Source organism: Lacerta agilis, chromosome 7 (assembly GCF_009819535.1).
Source record: "Lacerta agilis isolate rLacAgi1 chromosome 7, rLacAgi1.pri, whole genome shotgun sequence".
Taxonomy (NCBI): domain Eukaryota; kingdom Metazoa; phylum Chordata; class Lepidosauria; order Squamata; family Lacertidae; genus Lacerta; species Lacerta agilis.
In genome coordinates this window covers 64,127,553-64,144,218 of record NC_046318.1, presented here as the reverse complement: position 1 = coordinate 64,144,218, position 16,666 = coordinate 64,127,553, and the positions used below count along the sequence as shown (strand labels likewise).

Genomic DNA, 16,666 nt, shown 5'->3' with positions numbered 1-16,666 from the left:
CTAATAGTGGGGGAAATTAAGATAAATTATTTTTATTTCTTTATTAATTTTAGACTTAAGATTTAACATTATTTGATAGTTTCATATGTTAAAATGCATTACCAAAAAATCCAAAACACATAACAAGTGTATCATTTTCTTCTGCAAATATTGCCCAATATATAAACCATCAAAAATTAGTATGCAAGTTGCCAAATATGTGCTAAATTGCTTGTTGCATGCAAACAAATGTTGCATGCAAACATTTCAGTCAGCAGCGTAAAAAAGGAATATATTGTTGCTGGGCTACATTGACAAAATATTCACCATTTAAGTAAATGAGAAGCATTAATAACCAGCATGGACTTCAGCACTAAATGTGCTTTTTTAGGTCCTCAAAATGAGTGAGAAAGAGGTGGAATAGAGGGCTTCCCCCGTCTGTCCAATGACTAGAAAATGTTTAGGTTAGAGGGATATAAATTTTTCATACTGTCAGCAGTTAGCCTTGAGGACTTCCTTGTTCTCTCAATGGAAATAATCAAGTATCTATTATAAAATCACAGCTGGAAGGCAAATTATAACAAATACAATTCATATGCAGCTGCTTGGATACCAGTTCACGTACAAATATGTACTAAAACAATCATTAATACCCAAATTTAGCAGTAATTATTAACAAGCAGAAAGAGGCAAGGGAATTTGAAAGCAGCTACATCCTCAGCTCCCTCTCAAATATTTCCGCCTCTCACATATATTTTACTTTGCCTTACTGGAGGTTCAAAGCCAAAAGAACCCAAGGGCTGGATAGTAACACTGAAAAGTAACTGTGCCAATACCTGCATTTGGACATAAGAATAAATGATAATTTATCATTACAGGAATGAGTCTAAGGCTCATATACCCCCCACCCGGGCAGAAGCTTTCACATCTGCTGTTGACTAACCAAGTTTTACGTTTCATGCAAACCTAGACCAACTTTGCTTAGTCTTAACTATAGATTATTAAAACAAGCCATCTTCAACCCTAGGTTTAAAAAGCTGCTTTGTTTCAATAAACTATCATTAAGACCATTCAGAGTTAGGATAGAATGGCAAACACTGATTAATTGGGAAAAGGAAACGAAAGCTTCTGAATTCCTAATCACAGCCATGCTAGTGGAGGGGCGAGACCACAAGACCAAGGCTTGCTAAGGCTTGATCCTAACAATAGGTCATAGCAAAATAAAAAATTCTTTCCAGTAGCACCTTAGAGACCAACTAAGTTTGTTCTTGGTATGAGCTTTCGTGTGCATGCACAATTCTTCAGATACCAAGCTCATACCAAGAACAAACTTAGTTGGTCTCTAAGGTGCTACTGGAAAGAATTTTTTATTTTGTTTTGACTATGGCAGACCAACACGGCTACCCACCTGTAATAGGTCATAGCACATTGATAAGCCTGAATGCAGCCACTGTGTTTACATGCAAAAATTAGCCAGACTTTGTGTCTTACTGTAGTTTACTGCAAATGAGCAGTGTGTTAAGTGTTCACTCCTGCTTTGTCATTTCCACAGCCTGAGCTGGATAAACTCTTGCTTCACAAAAGGAGTCAAACCTGGCCATTTTTATTTTAGAGAAAAAGCAGCTGTGCAGTCCCAGTCGGTTTGGCATTAAAGGCATAAAAGCCTTCATTATAACCAAACATGGGTCCAAACATGTTTAGTTGGAAACTCTTTTCTGATAATTTGAATCCATTGGTTCGGGTCTGACACTCTGGAGCAGGAGAAAACAAGCTTGCTCCATCTTCCATGTGACAGCCCTTTAGATATTTGAAGATGGCCATCACATCACCTCTCAGTCTACTCCAAGCTAAACATAGCCAACTCCCTCCCTTTCTGAGGGTCATTCTCCCTGAGCTCATTCTGAGTTTTAGTCAACCTGACCTTCTTCCTGAAAGTAGTAAATATGTGCAATGTTTGGAATGTGAGGTATTTATCTGCCACTCCAATTCATATGGGTAAGGAATGAATGTTCCTGTTTCTTGTGACCACCACCTCACTTCTGTAATAGGAAGTCTATATCAAAAGAGACCTGGTGTAAACTAACCAAAAGATAGGAGTTACCCTTAGTGAAGTACTTTGTAGCATTGACCAAAAAGCAGACAAGGGAATGTATCCAAACAGCACTGAGAATCCAGATGTGGAGGACACAATATATTTAATAGCAGACACAGAACTGGAGACACCACTACTAACATTTTATCAGGTTTCCCACTCCTGTCCTAAATTTCCCACAAGTCCAAACTACAGTGGTACCTTGGAAGTTGAACGGAATCCATTCCAGAAGTCCATTCGACTTCGAAAACATTTGGGAACCAAGGCGCAGCTTCCGATTGGCTGCAGTGAGCTCCTGCAGCCAACTGGAAGCCGTGGAAGTAATGGTGGACGTTCGAGTTCCAAAGAACATTTAAAAACTTTAACAATCACTTCCAGTTTTCAATCGTCCGGGAGCCAAAACGTTGGACTCCAAGGCTTTTGAAAACCAAGGTATGACTGTAGTTCCCTCCCTGTCACCACTACCGTGTTTCTCCTAAAATAAGACACCGTCTTATATTTTTTTTCGCTTAACAAAACACAGTATGGTTTATTTTCAGGGGATGTCTTATTTTAACCGCGTCGCATCGGTACGCTGCATAGCCACGCCTCTCCAGGCTGTTTTAATGGGAGGTACCACGTCACTATGGCTTATTTTTGGGGTATGGCTTATTTTTGGGGAACGGCTTATATTTCGCAAATGCATAGAAATCCTGCTATGGCTTATTTTATGGCTATGTCTTATTTTAGGAGAAACAGGGTACTAGCTCATGGAGACAAGCTAAAATTGTCCGCTGCACTTGAATGGCAAAAGGACCTGAAATCCTGCAGGAAGGGACTAACGAGGAAACAGATAGGCAAGAGAACTTCTAGCTGCCATCATTCTGCAGTTCACAGTGGCTGCATTGGACTTCTCCTTCCCTGCACTTAGATGGCAAAAAGACCAGCAGTCCACAGGGGAAGGCAGTAAGGAACACACAGCCATTGCCAGCAATTGAGGGAATGAAATAACAGTGGAAAAATCCTCAATGACCTAATGAAAGCTGCATGGGGTGGGGTGAGGTGGAGAGGATATGCTACCTCAGAGCTATGCTATTTGTTAGAGGTGGTAAAAATTGCCTTACGTGTAATTGCACTGCATTATTTCATATATAAAGTGCCCTGTGGGTCCTTGTGTATCATGAAGCAGGATAAAAATTTGATAAATAAATCAAATAATTAAAAAGCACAACAAGGGAAGGGGTTGTACATTTCAGTGAAGGGGTAGACATGGTCCTGTCAGATTGAGGCTACAGCCACTACACTGAACAGGCACAAAAATACAGGTACATTCCATAACGCATAGAACTACATACAGAGAACTGTAGTGCATGGAACTAACTTCCTTTGTCTATAAAACCACCACTATTCCCTGATTAACCAACAGTTGTGCCTATGGAGAAAGCTTTGGATTTGCACTATAATATGCCCCTAACATAATCTGAAATTGCAACAGAAGCAACACATGAAATGCATTGTTTCTCACTTCCTATAGGTAGCTAGATCACAACATTTCATAACCCTAAAACTGTCACGGGTTTTTATAAGCTAGCAGATGCAGAAGTGATTTGGGGCTGAACAAGGTTCTCTGAAGTATCCAAAGCCCCTTTACAGAGTACAAAAGAAATCACTTACACTTGTAGAAACAACTTAAAGGAGATTAGAGCTATTTACATTAGCTAAACCTTTAGAATAGCTATAATTTAATTCTTATGGCTGCTATTGTTTCTAAATCAGCAAGATTTCATTTTTAAAGTACTGCATTTGCTCATATCCCTTCTGTTTCTCCTATTTAATCTTTATAAATCTGAAATGCTGAATTTGCCATATCACAATTTCCATAGGAACAGAACATTACATCATAAATACAGAACTATGACCTCACCACAGGATCTGGCAGGAGGAGAACCTGCATAGCATCAGAAAAAACAATTTCTTCAACCCATAAAAGTATCTAGTAGCAACTATGAAACACAGACCCTAATTCAGAAACATACCACAGCAAAGCATGTACTAATTCAATGACTACTGTTGGAATGTTGTTGTCCCTTTAAAAAGGTTAAGCATGAACTTTAAATATATATATATTAAATACTATCATCAGGTGCTAGTGCTATATAGTGTGAAATGGTGTGGACACCAAGTACCTTAGAGATTACTTCCCCTGGGGCAACTGACATAATCAGATGGGGCTCTTTTCCTAAACTCTGCTCTAGACAGACTCATTTTGTATTGGTTTGGAGCTGGGTTGCATGTGTGTGCATGCACACTGGTTGACAAAGCTGTGAAATTTCTTTTCCAAAAAAGCCTATCAAGAAACATCATCGGTATCAGAGCACAGGTTAAATTCTATCTGTTCTGCCACACCTCCAAGGAAAGTAAATGGTGCCACAGCCATTTTATTATTTAGCTTTTATGTGGTCAACTTTCTGTTATTGTTAGTGTATTCTGTTATGTTGTGTACATTTTTTATTATTAGTTTCACACAAAATATTATGATATACCGGTATTTCCACACAGTGCCATTTGGAAATCTAAGAGAGACAGAAGCAATTTAGAAATTGTAGATGGCTCTCATTCCTCATGGAGATTATGGACAATGAACTATCAAATACTCATCTTGATATTATTTTTACCTAAGCAAACCCTATGTAAGAGTTTAGACTATTTTTAATCTGCTCTTCAAAATTACAAAAGGACATTTTTAAGTCCAACTGATTTCAGAGGGACTTAAATTCAATGGGACTTTAAAGTAATTACTGTTGGCTTTATCAAACTTTACAGGACTTTTTCTCTTACCAAGCATTCAAAGATAAAGTAATGAAAATATATCAAATTCTGTGGGAAAGATTAAATTATTCTGTGCTCCAGTGAAAGTACCTTGACCACTGAGTACTGGCAGCTATCATAATACTTTTGAAATTATTCATATTAAGATTAAAAGACTATTTTGTTCCTCTATTCCCACAACTGACTGGTATGGTAAAGAGATCAATCCCTACTTTCAGATGTAACATCTTTAACATTTGCTCTCTTTCTGTGCCTGTGATTAAATGTAACATTTTGAAATCCCAAAGTTCTGAGAAAAGCATAAATCCTTGTCTCACAGCTGCTGTTTGACTCTGAAAACACATGCATTTTCTTTTCAAGCTTCGGCCATCAAGAAATCCCAACAGACTAGAGCTGGAGAACACCTGTATCTCTTCATTTAGTTCCAATAATGGCATATAAACTTCAAAATTACAAAAATAGATGCTATGTTCAGCTGCACTTACATTTTGCTCCTAATTCCCGTGAACAAAAATGCTAAGAGCATGAAATCATTCAAGCAAGCTCTGTCAGCAGGAGGATAAGATTTTTTTTGCACCAGAAATCCAGTGGGAACGTGATAGAAAACTGGCAACAATTACAGATAAAGTACATAGTTAAGTCCTCAGGGAGAGAAGAGGAAGTGTAACAAGATAGATGGGTATCATTTTTATGCTTTTATGCCCAAATCATAAATGTGAATTGTCTTTAATTACTACAATGTTTTAATGCATTTATTATACATTTTAAAAGCCCATCAGTTAACGTATTAAATATCTTGATCATGCGTGTTTACGTTTATATATATATATATATATATATGACACACTGTTTGCAGTCTAGACCCTTTTAGAGTTGATGGCATCTTGGACCTGAATTACGAATGAGAAATATGGGCAACTTCATTTTGCCCTCTCCTGAATGCAAAAAAAAAAAAAAAAGTGAGGCAGCAAACCTGGATTTTATGCCCATCCCTTCCTTTCCAATTAACCCCACTGAACAAAATTAACCTTTACAAAGTATGGATGTATCAAGTAACATTGTTGCTGCTGCTATAATTTATGTTTCTGCAGATTGCAGTATGGGACTTGTTCCTTATACTTTGGTGGGAAAGTAAAAAAGGTAATATGTGAAATATCCTACCACAACAAACATTATTAGGATGCAGAAAGGCCTAGATTTTCCCATAAAAATTTAAGAAAGAAAAAGAAGTTATCGATTTGAAAAATATGACCTGTTGCATTGCAAATACTTGAAACAAATTTATAGTTGTTTTTTGCATGGCTTCCACAGGATTAACAAAAGCAAACAAGATCAAACTTCAACATTACTAGGGAAATATGGCATATAGTTTAATATTAATGCAAAATCAAGTGATTTCTTATTACATTATATATGCACAATTGGGAGATTCCCATGCAACAGACTCCAGTAACTAGGAACAATAGCCATCTTCAGGTGGTGAACAAATTTCCCAAACTATGTAAGTAAAAATAACAAACTTATGTTCTGGCATCTTATGGTTTGATTTGGTTTATTTCAATCTGCTTTCCCAACTCATTCATTACTTTACTGGCTCATTCTTTCTGCAAGTAAAACAGTTTCTGAGTCTTCACATTTAAAACTTCCTGATTGCTTTTGCCCTCTGAAAACAGGTGGACAAATCAGGCTAATTTGCAAATATGAGATGTAGCATTATGTCTGAGTATGTATACTGCATATCACTATCCTCAAACCACTTCAGATGGTTAAATGAAATGACAAGGGAGCACTTCCTCTCATCATGCATCTTGGTCTGATCTAAAGGGGAGGGGGCTTCTTTCAAAAACTGGAGGCAGCTCTCAATGTTTACAGAATATATTGAATTACTAACAAAATATGCTGAGCATGAGAGTTAAAACCAAATCCTGGCTTTTTTCAGCCAATTAAAATTCCTGGATTCCATCCTCATTTTTCTTGTTGGCCCAATTCAGGGGTCTCCATGACATCCTGCAAACGGGTATGATTTCTTGTAAACTGCTTAGAGAATTCATTACAATCAAGCGGTATATAAATTTTGTTAAATAAATAAACAAAATGATGGAAAGCGTCAAGGAATGGCTCAGAGTTGCCACACAACATTCAAAATATGTACAGCTAAAAGCAAGACTAAAAGCTAAATACCTAGTTTGCACAGAATTCTAAAGAGCTCCTAATAACATTTCAGTCATTTAAAGTAGCAAACACTTCTCTTTAGCCATCTCACCCCTTGCCTTTCCCTGTAAGACCAACTGTAAGAGTCGTCAACAGGTTTTCCACACCTATCAGCTGATCACCCATTTCCACCACCATTCTGAGTAATACGCCTCCCCACTCCCTCACTATATTTAAGGGTCTGGTGACTTCCGTTTCAGTGTATCTGAAGAAGTGTGCATGCACACGAAAGCTCATACCAAGAACAAACTTAGTTGGTCTCTAAGGTGCTACCTTAGAGTGAGAGATTTCACTTTCTTGGGTTCCATGATCACTGCAGATGGTGACAGCAGTCACAAAATTAGAAGACGCCTGCTTCTTGGGAGAAAAGCAATGACAAACCTAGACAGCATCTTAAAAAGCAAAGACATCACCTTGCCGACAAAGGTCCGTATAGTTAAAGCTATGGTTTTCCCAGTAGTAATGTACGGAAGTGAGAGCTGGACCATAAAGAAGACTGATCGCCGAAGAATTGATGCTTCTGAATTATGGTGCGGGAGGAGACTCTTGAGAGTCCCATGGACTGCAAGAAGATCAAACCTATCCATTCTTAAGGAAATCAGCCCTAAGTGCTCACTAGAAGGACAGATCCTGAAGTTGAGGCTCCGGTACTTTGGCCACCTCATGAGACGAGAACACTCCCTAGAAAAGACCCTGGTGTTGGGAAGGATGGAGGGCACAAGGAGAAGGGGACGACAGAGGATGAGATGGTTGGACAGTGTTCTCGAAGCTACTAACATGAGTTTGGCCAAACTGCGAGAGGCAGTGAAGGATAGGCGTGCCTGGGGTGCTCTGGTCAATGGGGTCACGAAGAGCCGGACACGACTGAACGACTGAACAAAAAAAAAGGTGCTACTGGAAGGAATTTTTTATTTTATTTCGTTTTGACTTAAGACTGTGTTCACATTTTATGCTAAACAATTGTTTAGCACTGCCTGAGCAAGTCTGAGTGAAATATCAAGCTAACTTGCTCCCCATTCCTCTTTCACCTCCCCCCCCCCCACAGTTGGGAGGAGGACTTCAGTGGAGTTTATTCTGACTGTTACAGAATGCTTTCTTAATGTCATGTCTGAACCAGAAATCCTGGTTAGTTTAACAAGTCATCATTATGACCTATGGTTTGAAGTTGACTTACTATGAACTCTATTAGAGAAGAAGGGGCAGCATGAGAACTCAACGCTTAGCTCAGGCTTGTCCACATAGCACTAAAGTAGTTGCCAACCTTTTGGGACCAGTAGGCCCACTTGGAATTTTGTGAAAGTGTCATGAGCACCAGACACAAAACAGCTGTTGCAGGAGTTTCTGCCACATTTAAGAGAGCAGAAAAAGAGAAACACAAAATTGCATGGGAATGGCCACAAAAGAAATGGAAAAAAGGCACCTAGGTCAGCCACTACTGTGCTCACTGACAGAGAGAAGCTTTTTGCATCCCTACTCAGTTCAGAAAAAGAGGGAGGGTAGGTGCCCAATCCTGGCATCCGGTGAAATGTGGGCATGCTTGGGGGGGGGGGGTCAGCATAAGAGAGGTCAACCAGTGCAAACAGAAACTCGTGTGCATTATGGGTTTCAAAGGAGATTTATTCAAACATTTCACAGGCTTTGTAAAAGGGACTGGAAAGCACACTGGAACCTGCCAGGCAATGGGCTGGCTACCCCAGCCCAGTAGCACAAGGACAATATATATGCAAAGCAACCCAGGACCATGTTAAGATACTATACCTTAGCAGAACACAATAAGATTCCAATAGCTGGCTTGAATTTCAGCTTTCCAAATGAGATTGCAGTGCCTCTCAACGTATTTCACAATGTGAAAAACATATAGTTTCCATTGGCTTCCATGGGTTCCCTTAACACTCTTTACCATCCTTCTGAATACTATATTAGATACAGGAAGATAACATAACGAATATTTCACATAATTTCTGCACTCACCAGAACTGTAGCTGTAGTCTTTATGTTGAGGGATCTGAATTGTGAAGGCAAACAAATCTGGAGCAAGGAGAGACTCTGGCTTTCTGCTTTCATTAAGCCATTTGCTGCTGTATAAATCTCTGGTATCAGATGGGCCTTGAATTAAAGGGATCAGCTTCTCCTTTCCACCATCCCCTAAGTGTATTATAACAACAACATTGTGGTTTAGTGAATAGATGTTCAGTGAACCTCAGAGAACTATATAATCACAATGACATTTATGGAATCTAAGAAGCCAGATAACACTGCCTTTTCTATTACTAAGGACAGAAATAATCTGCAAATAATAATTTCCAAAAAAAATGGTCAGAATGTATTAAATAATTTGCATATGTTAAAAGATGATATCAGTAGTTTACCTGCAAATGTTTTAAGCACATTCAAAGTATTTCAGGGCTAAACTGCATGAAATGTATGTTCTACGGAGTCATTAAATGCATCACATTTCAAAGCTTCAACATATAAAATAAACATCTTTAAATGTTCTCTGAGTTACTTGAACACATGAACTCCAGTCATACATACGCTCACTTATCATAGAAGCCTCCTCAAAATCAGTTTTTGGAAATAGATCAAAAGTGTCATGAGGAGGCTACTGCCTCCCTATTATGAAGACTAAAGGACAAAGATAAGTGAATCAAGCTCAGGACTAATCTGCAAAATGGCCACAATGCTGTGGTAGGTTGAACATAGCCTTACTGACTTTGTAAGGTAGAAGGCAATTTCTCTTGAAAAATCACAGAGAAAATATTCACTTGCTCCAAATAATTATTATGTATGCTTCTTCTGCATATGGGACAAACTGGATAAGACAGCTGCTGGCTGCCACATCCACTTGTCAAAAACTAGAGAAACTGCCCCAAAGCCAGGAGAAAAATATTTTGAGAGGAATGAGACACTGTCCAATACATTGCTCTCCTGATCAGCTACATACCTGAACAATACGGAAAACAAGAGAAGGGCAAGGTCAATCAGTGCAAAGACTCCAGATTTATTGAAAAATTATATTTAAAATGTCTCTGAATTCCCAACACATTTAAAATGCCTTCCTCACAGGACATTTTACTACTGTTTTACAGTGACAGGTCATAGAAAACACTGTTCTCCCCAACTTAGGCTGATTTTGCAGTTTTGCCATTTCAATAATGTAACTTGGTGGTAAGCAGCAAACCACGAGGGTTGAAACGGTGTGTAACCATGGCAACATAAACTAACTAGAAGAAAACAGCTTTTTCCATGACTAAACTATATCGTGTCCTGAGGAAGAACATAGGAATGCTGAAAGTTTTTAAACCAGTTTTTCAATTTTCTGACATAAATCTGATTTATCAATATGGTCAAACTCTGAGGTCAAAGACATAAAATCTGAAAACAAATATTGTTCTCTCTTTGGTATATGTTTTCAGTACGAAACAGTGATTATTTGTAGATTTTACCACCCACTTTTTGGGCTGCTAATACGGAATTGTCTGTACCTCACTTGTTTAAGAGATGCTGTATGTATAATCTAGCATGGATATCCCTAGGGAATAGATGGCCAGACTGGTTGTATCCTCTTTATTAAATATGGAATTACTATGTCTATTGAATAGTCATAGGAGGCTGGCATGTCTAGCCAGCAAGTGAAATGGAGCTGACAAAAGTAGGGCTTTTTATTTAATGTGTATTGATTCAAAATGGTGAGATAAGCAACAAAATCTATAGGCCTACTGGTTTTGTCTGCATGATATTAACACTACAGTGACTTATAAGATAGTATTATTTGCAGTGGGTGCAACTTAGTTTTGATCACAAATGGTGAAAAATAAGTTATTAGTCTGAAGGAATAATTATTATACTTGATTAATTGTTGAAATGTGCATAAGTCAACTATATTGGTATACCTGAACATTTGTTAATATGCTATAAATCAGTTTTCTTGATTTGCCATAAAAGACTGAAGCTAATACTTCAATTATCTCCTTTTGCACAAATTGGCCCTTTTTGTCATCTTTTTGCTGTGTGGTGTTGCACTCCTTCTGGTTGCAATTATAGTACTGGCCTCATTTATAGGGGCCTTAGGGAAAAATCAGAAGCAGGGCTTTTTCTTTCCTTTTTTGTCCAGCAGCAGCAAATCTACCTAAGGAGTAAATTATAGCAGGTGGTACACTTTCAAGTAGCCATGTTGTTTTCTCTTAACTGGATCCAAAATAGGCCTTAGCAATTGATTCCCTGCCCCTATTTTTTCTATTAGTTAACTGAATATTGTTTATGAATCATTAATTCTAAGACTACGATCATATTCTGTTAGGGCACTTAGAATTATCTAGTTGTCATTTTTCCCACATGCATAAATTGGAAGCTCTTACCTGACATTTTGTGATTCTTAGTCCAAAAGCCCACAGCAAAACCAACATTCAATATATTTAAGCACAGGTACAGAAACCATCCAATTTTAGATATAGGTAATACTCAGCAAAGATATTACATTCATATGCAAAACAGTTTTAAAATGTTGTGCACTTCATGTATCTGGCATTAGGTAACATTCAAGGAAGCAATGCTTCATTTCTCCCCCCAAAAACGTAATCATTATGGAGATGCAAAATTCAGTTTCTACACTCACATTCACTGTATTATCAAGCAGCCTCTTGATTTTGAATGCCTTTAAAATTGTAGTGACCAAAACACCTTAACATAGTTTCTTATTTTTTACCTTTGACGATGCGATGCTACATCATCCTATCCTGTTTCTAAAAACAAAAAAATTAAAAATACATCTGATTCATAGGAACAATGAATAAATTCTTGTTTCAGTAACTCTCCTTGTAAAAAGCAAGGCCAATTCTCCTACACAGGCTATAAACTTTTACATGGTCCAGCTGCACATACCTGGGGCTTTGGCACAAATTTTTATTGATCCCATGGTCCCAGAGGCACATTTGACCAATGATGTGCTGCAGTACTTCAATTCAACATTCTGGATTGAGCCCTCAAGAGTTGGCAGGGGATTCTTAGATTTCACACCTAATAAAAGAAAACTGCAAATGTACTAGCCTGCTGAATTTAAATATTTTTTTATATTCTTTCACCAAGACATTTAAATTTAATTATACTTTAATTATCTGATTTATAATATTTTTGTTTGGATTCTAAAGAAAATTTATTTATAGTATACAATTATTATATGCTTAGATCTATACAAATGTCTCTTCTACATAAGAATACAGATCTTTATTATACATAGAAACACAGAATGTTGCATTAAATTAATTAGCTGGTCATATTCATATATGCATTAAACTTTGCTTTTATTTTCATATAGAGGCAAGCCAGGCTCCTCTAGCTCCTCTTTTTAATCCTGTAATTTCAGAGTGTTAAAACAAGTTTTGTTTTGTTTTAACCGTCTAAGATTTCACTTAAAACCATTTGGTTCAGTAGCAAAATAAAAATTAAACTTATGCAGCTGAGTTGCACAGCAGGTAACTACACGTGTCATCTTTTTGCGGAAACCAAAGTTCAAACTTTGCTTCAGGTCAGAAGTGGAAATTGGTTTGGTGGTCTCTTCTTTCTCCATTTGTACACTCAAGGAGGCTACCACACAGTTTGGAACAACTCAGCACTTACTGGCAGCTGTTTCTGAAGAGAGACCTAGAACTGCAACGGTGGGGGATGTAACAGGTCACAAGTGCACAACTCTGGCAGTTGCACAGGAAAGCTAACTGAACACCCACCCACATTACATTTGGCGGTATCCATTGCTATTATTTCATAAACTGCAAAATTCAGGAAAGCTGCATTAACTCACAGTATCTGGAAAAGTTAGCTTGGGAACCTGTGACAAACAGTGAGTTGCAGGGAAGGAGGGGAAATCTCCCTTGTACAAAAGTAGGAATTCCAAACACAGCAGAGCTCTGCTTGTGTCAGATTCTGCTGTCCAATCTTCAGCAATGCCCCCTTCTTTCTGCAGCCCCTTATGACATGGCCCTGGGGGTCCCCAGAGACCCTCTGGACTGGCTTTTTGGGAGTACAGGAGGTTGCAGTGGTAGGAGAGAGAGAGAATGATTGCACAGGTAGCCTTCTGCTCATCCACCCACTGAATACAATCCACAACAAGTTGTTCATTGTCTGAAATAAGGGGTGCAGATCATATTCCGTATGATGTACCAGGAAAACAAAATAAAAGAAGATTGTTGAATAATGTTCAAAAATTCAAATGAATGAAATCTGCTTGACCCTTTGAAGTCGTCATGGCTGACTGTTATATTCAAATGATGCACCTTATCATCCATTAACCACATAAAATAATTGCTCTGTTAAGCTGCATGCTGGACAGGAACAGATTTCCTAACCGGAAAGTACGCCTTTTAAAATTTAGATATGAAGTCTCCAGCTGCATACTGCAGAGCATAGATGAAACCCCTCACATTAGCTAAAGTAGGCTGCAGTATTTGCACAGTGTGCAACACTTTTTGCATTAACACACACCAACTTACTACTTGGTCAACACCACTAATACCAAATGTTGGTTTTCATTTCACATGGTTCTCCAGGCCATATCTTTCCAATCACTTAATTGGTGTTGTAGCAGATTCATGCACACCAAAGCTGGTGAGTTTGCACCGATTGCTATATAATAAATGAGTGGGCCTCTTTCCACTATAAACTCTTATGGCCAGCTGGTATTTAAAAGCTATGGGGCCACATACCGAAAGATGAGAACAGTGCTTTTTCAAGAGAGCCATCCCTGCTGTGGAAAAATAGCATGAGACAATGTAATCAAACACTGTTACAAGGCCCAAGGGAGAAGTTATAAGGCTGCACTACTGTACAGATACCATTTTTATTAATCAAATCCCATTTCAGTAGCACAGATAAAATAAAATTAGGTGATCTGTTTCTGCTTGCAATTCAATGTTTTCAAAAGGTGGAGGGGACATCATCATGGAAACTAAAACAGTCATATCTCGGAACTGGAATGGAATCTGTTCCGGAAGTCCGTTTGACTTCCAAAACGTTCAGAAACCAAGGCGCGACTTCCAAAGGGCTGCAGGAGCTTCCTGCAGTCAAGCGGAAGCCATGTCGGATGTTCGGCTTCCGAAAAACGTTGAAAAACCAGATCACTTCTGGGTTTTGATTTTTGGGAGCCAAAAAATGTGTGTACCAAGACATTCGAGTTCCGAAGTATGATTGTAATTAGAGCCCATGTGGAGAGACCCAGGTTCAAATTTCCACTTGGCCATGAGTTATCTTGGGCCAGTCACTATCTCTCAGCCTTGCCTACCTCATAGGGTAGGATAAACTGGAAGAGGTGAGAGAACTATGTGACATTCTTTGAGCTCCTCTGTGGAACAGCAAGATACAAATGCTGTAACCAGAATAAAACTTTATCTCAACACCAAGTAGAAGTAAAATGCCTATCAGTGTGAGTGTGATTTGAGTGTTTGTGTGTGTGTGTGTGTGTGTGTGTGTGTGTGTGTAAATCTCTGCACACAAAAAACATTCTGAAGCCTCCCAAGGATTGGATGAAAATCACACAGGAAGCTACCTTATACTGAGTGAGACCACTGGTTCATTTAGCTCAGTATTGTCTAGACTGATTGACAACAGCCTTCCAGGGTTTCAGATTGGGGTTTCTCCAAACCATTCTGGAGATGCTGTGGGCTTCATTTGGGAACTTCTGCAAGCAGAACATGTGTGTTCTACCACTGAGTCAAGTCCCTTTTCTCAATGGAGAATGGGCGATCTAATGTCAAGCATGTCCATATGCTGCTTCTACTGCTCCAGAATCCTCAAGCTCAAGGCTTTACTTGGAATGAATAGCAAACATTTATTTGTATGAGGGACATCAAAATGGTGTGAATGTTCTGGTGTTCTCAAGGATGGAAGAGGAATCTGCCCTTGCCTTTTGTGAATACTTTCCCATGTACATATATGCTTAGTGACTGGAGGTTGCTTACTTTGTCCCATAAGACTTGATATGACACTGAGAACAAAGTGAACCTCAACTCCCTATCCTCAGCTCTGTGCTCCAGATCATGACCATCCCAGCATCTAGGACAGGCATCCCCAAACTCAGCCCTCCAGATGTTTTGTGACTACAACTCCCATCATCCCTAGCTAACAGAACTAGTGGTCAGGGATGATGGGAATTGTAGTGCCAAAACATCTGGAGGGCCGAGTTTGGGGGTGCCTGATCTAGGACCTAAATCAGCCTTTCTCAACCCGAGGTCCCCAGATGTTATTGAAGTACAACTCACATGATCCCTCACCACCAGCCGTACTTGCTGTGAATGATGGAAGTTGTAGTCCAACAACATCCAGGGAGCTAAAATTGAGAAAGGTTGACCTCACAAATGGCTTACATGTATGTATAATACAATAGTGCTTTGCTGAATAGAAGTCTGGATTCTTTGAGATGTCTGGGCATGTATTTCAGTCTCTAGTGGAATTAGCATAACAAAACCATAAGATAGTAATAATTATGGGTGGGATTAATCTAATGAGTCCCATCAGAGCAAAAACTTCAGCTTGAGCAACACAGCTTTCCCCCTCTCCTCCTCACTTTCCTCCTACAACCCCCAAAATTGATTCTGAATGATGTCCAGAGATCCCCTAGAACAGTGCACAGGAGCAGGAGAGGGAGTGGGTGTCATTCCATCTAACAATCTGAAATGCTTGTACCAACATAACGTCTGTCATAGTTCAGTGTTGAATTCCACCCTATGAATTCAATGGAGAACAAAATGTTGATACTGAAAATATAAGAGAAAATAGATCAAACAAGGTCTATAAAAATGAATAATTATAGTGGAGAGGGTATTGCTGAATTTGCAGTCAAAAATAATAGAAAAAATACTGATTTAGTAGCAATACCTAACAACACAACACACCCTGTTACAGTAGTTATAAATTTCTATAATTATTTATGGACTTCTTGGAGAATTGAACACTATAATTAGAAAGAGCTGGGTCAAAGAAAAGAAACACAAACCCAGGGATGAGGGCAAGGACACAAAACTAGCTTTCAGAATCCTATATTAAAACACCCTGCTGGTAGGGTAGGTTTGCTTTGACTCTGTCATCTCTAATACTTTAAAGGATTCTATCATAATAACATTCAGTCAATCAAAAAGTATGGCGTAGCATACTATCATCAACAAATGCATCAAGTAAGCTCAGAAATGAGTCATGATGGGAACAGCTCATCTCACTTGCCTGTGAGTTTTTGTTTCTACTTATCACAACTAATAGCCACAGGGGTTCTCCCTGAATCTGTCTTACTCTTTTTCAAAGTCACACAATGAGCTGCATGGCTGGGAGGGGATTTGAACCCTTGTCTCTGAGGTCCTAGCATAACACTCTACCCACGGCACCACACTGGCTCTAGTAAGATGTTCGTTAGGAGTGGTGATGTGTCTGTGAACCACACAATAGAAAGGGGAGTGGAAAAGGTTCGCCCCCACTACAGTGTCCAGTGCTTTGCTTTCCTCCCATGAGGGCAAATGCTCATCTAATTGCTCATACAGGAGAAAATAAATGGGGGAAATAATGGAACAAAAACTAAATACGTCCTTGATATCTCAG

The 16,666-nt window shown here is 38.8% G+C and overlaps 1 protein-coding gene across 7 annotated transcripts in view; it reads right to left on the bottom strand.

Moving 5' to 3' along the window:
- VPS13B (vacuolar protein sorting 13 homolog B) overlaps positions 1–16,666 on the bottom strand; it is a 360,398-nt gene that overhangs the window by 248,312 nt on the left and 95,420 nt on the right. For 6 of the 7 annotated variants that reach the window (XR_004427068.1, XR_004427069.1, XM_033155647.1 and 3 more), the window contains exons 18-19: positions 11,972–12,106; positions 9,062–9,235 (exon numbers count right to left, since the gene is read on the bottom strand). Coding sequence is in view for 5 of the 7 variants with exons in the window: in XM_033155647.1 (XP_033011538.1) it covers positions 9,062–9,235; positions 11,972–12,106 (309 nt within the window). In the remaining 2 variants the exon portion in view is untranslated. Of the gene's footprint in view, positions 1–9,061; positions 9,236–11,806; positions 11,833–11,971; positions 12,107–16,666 lie in introns of those variants that run through there. The other variant, XM_033155650.1, reaches the window with a different exon arrangement.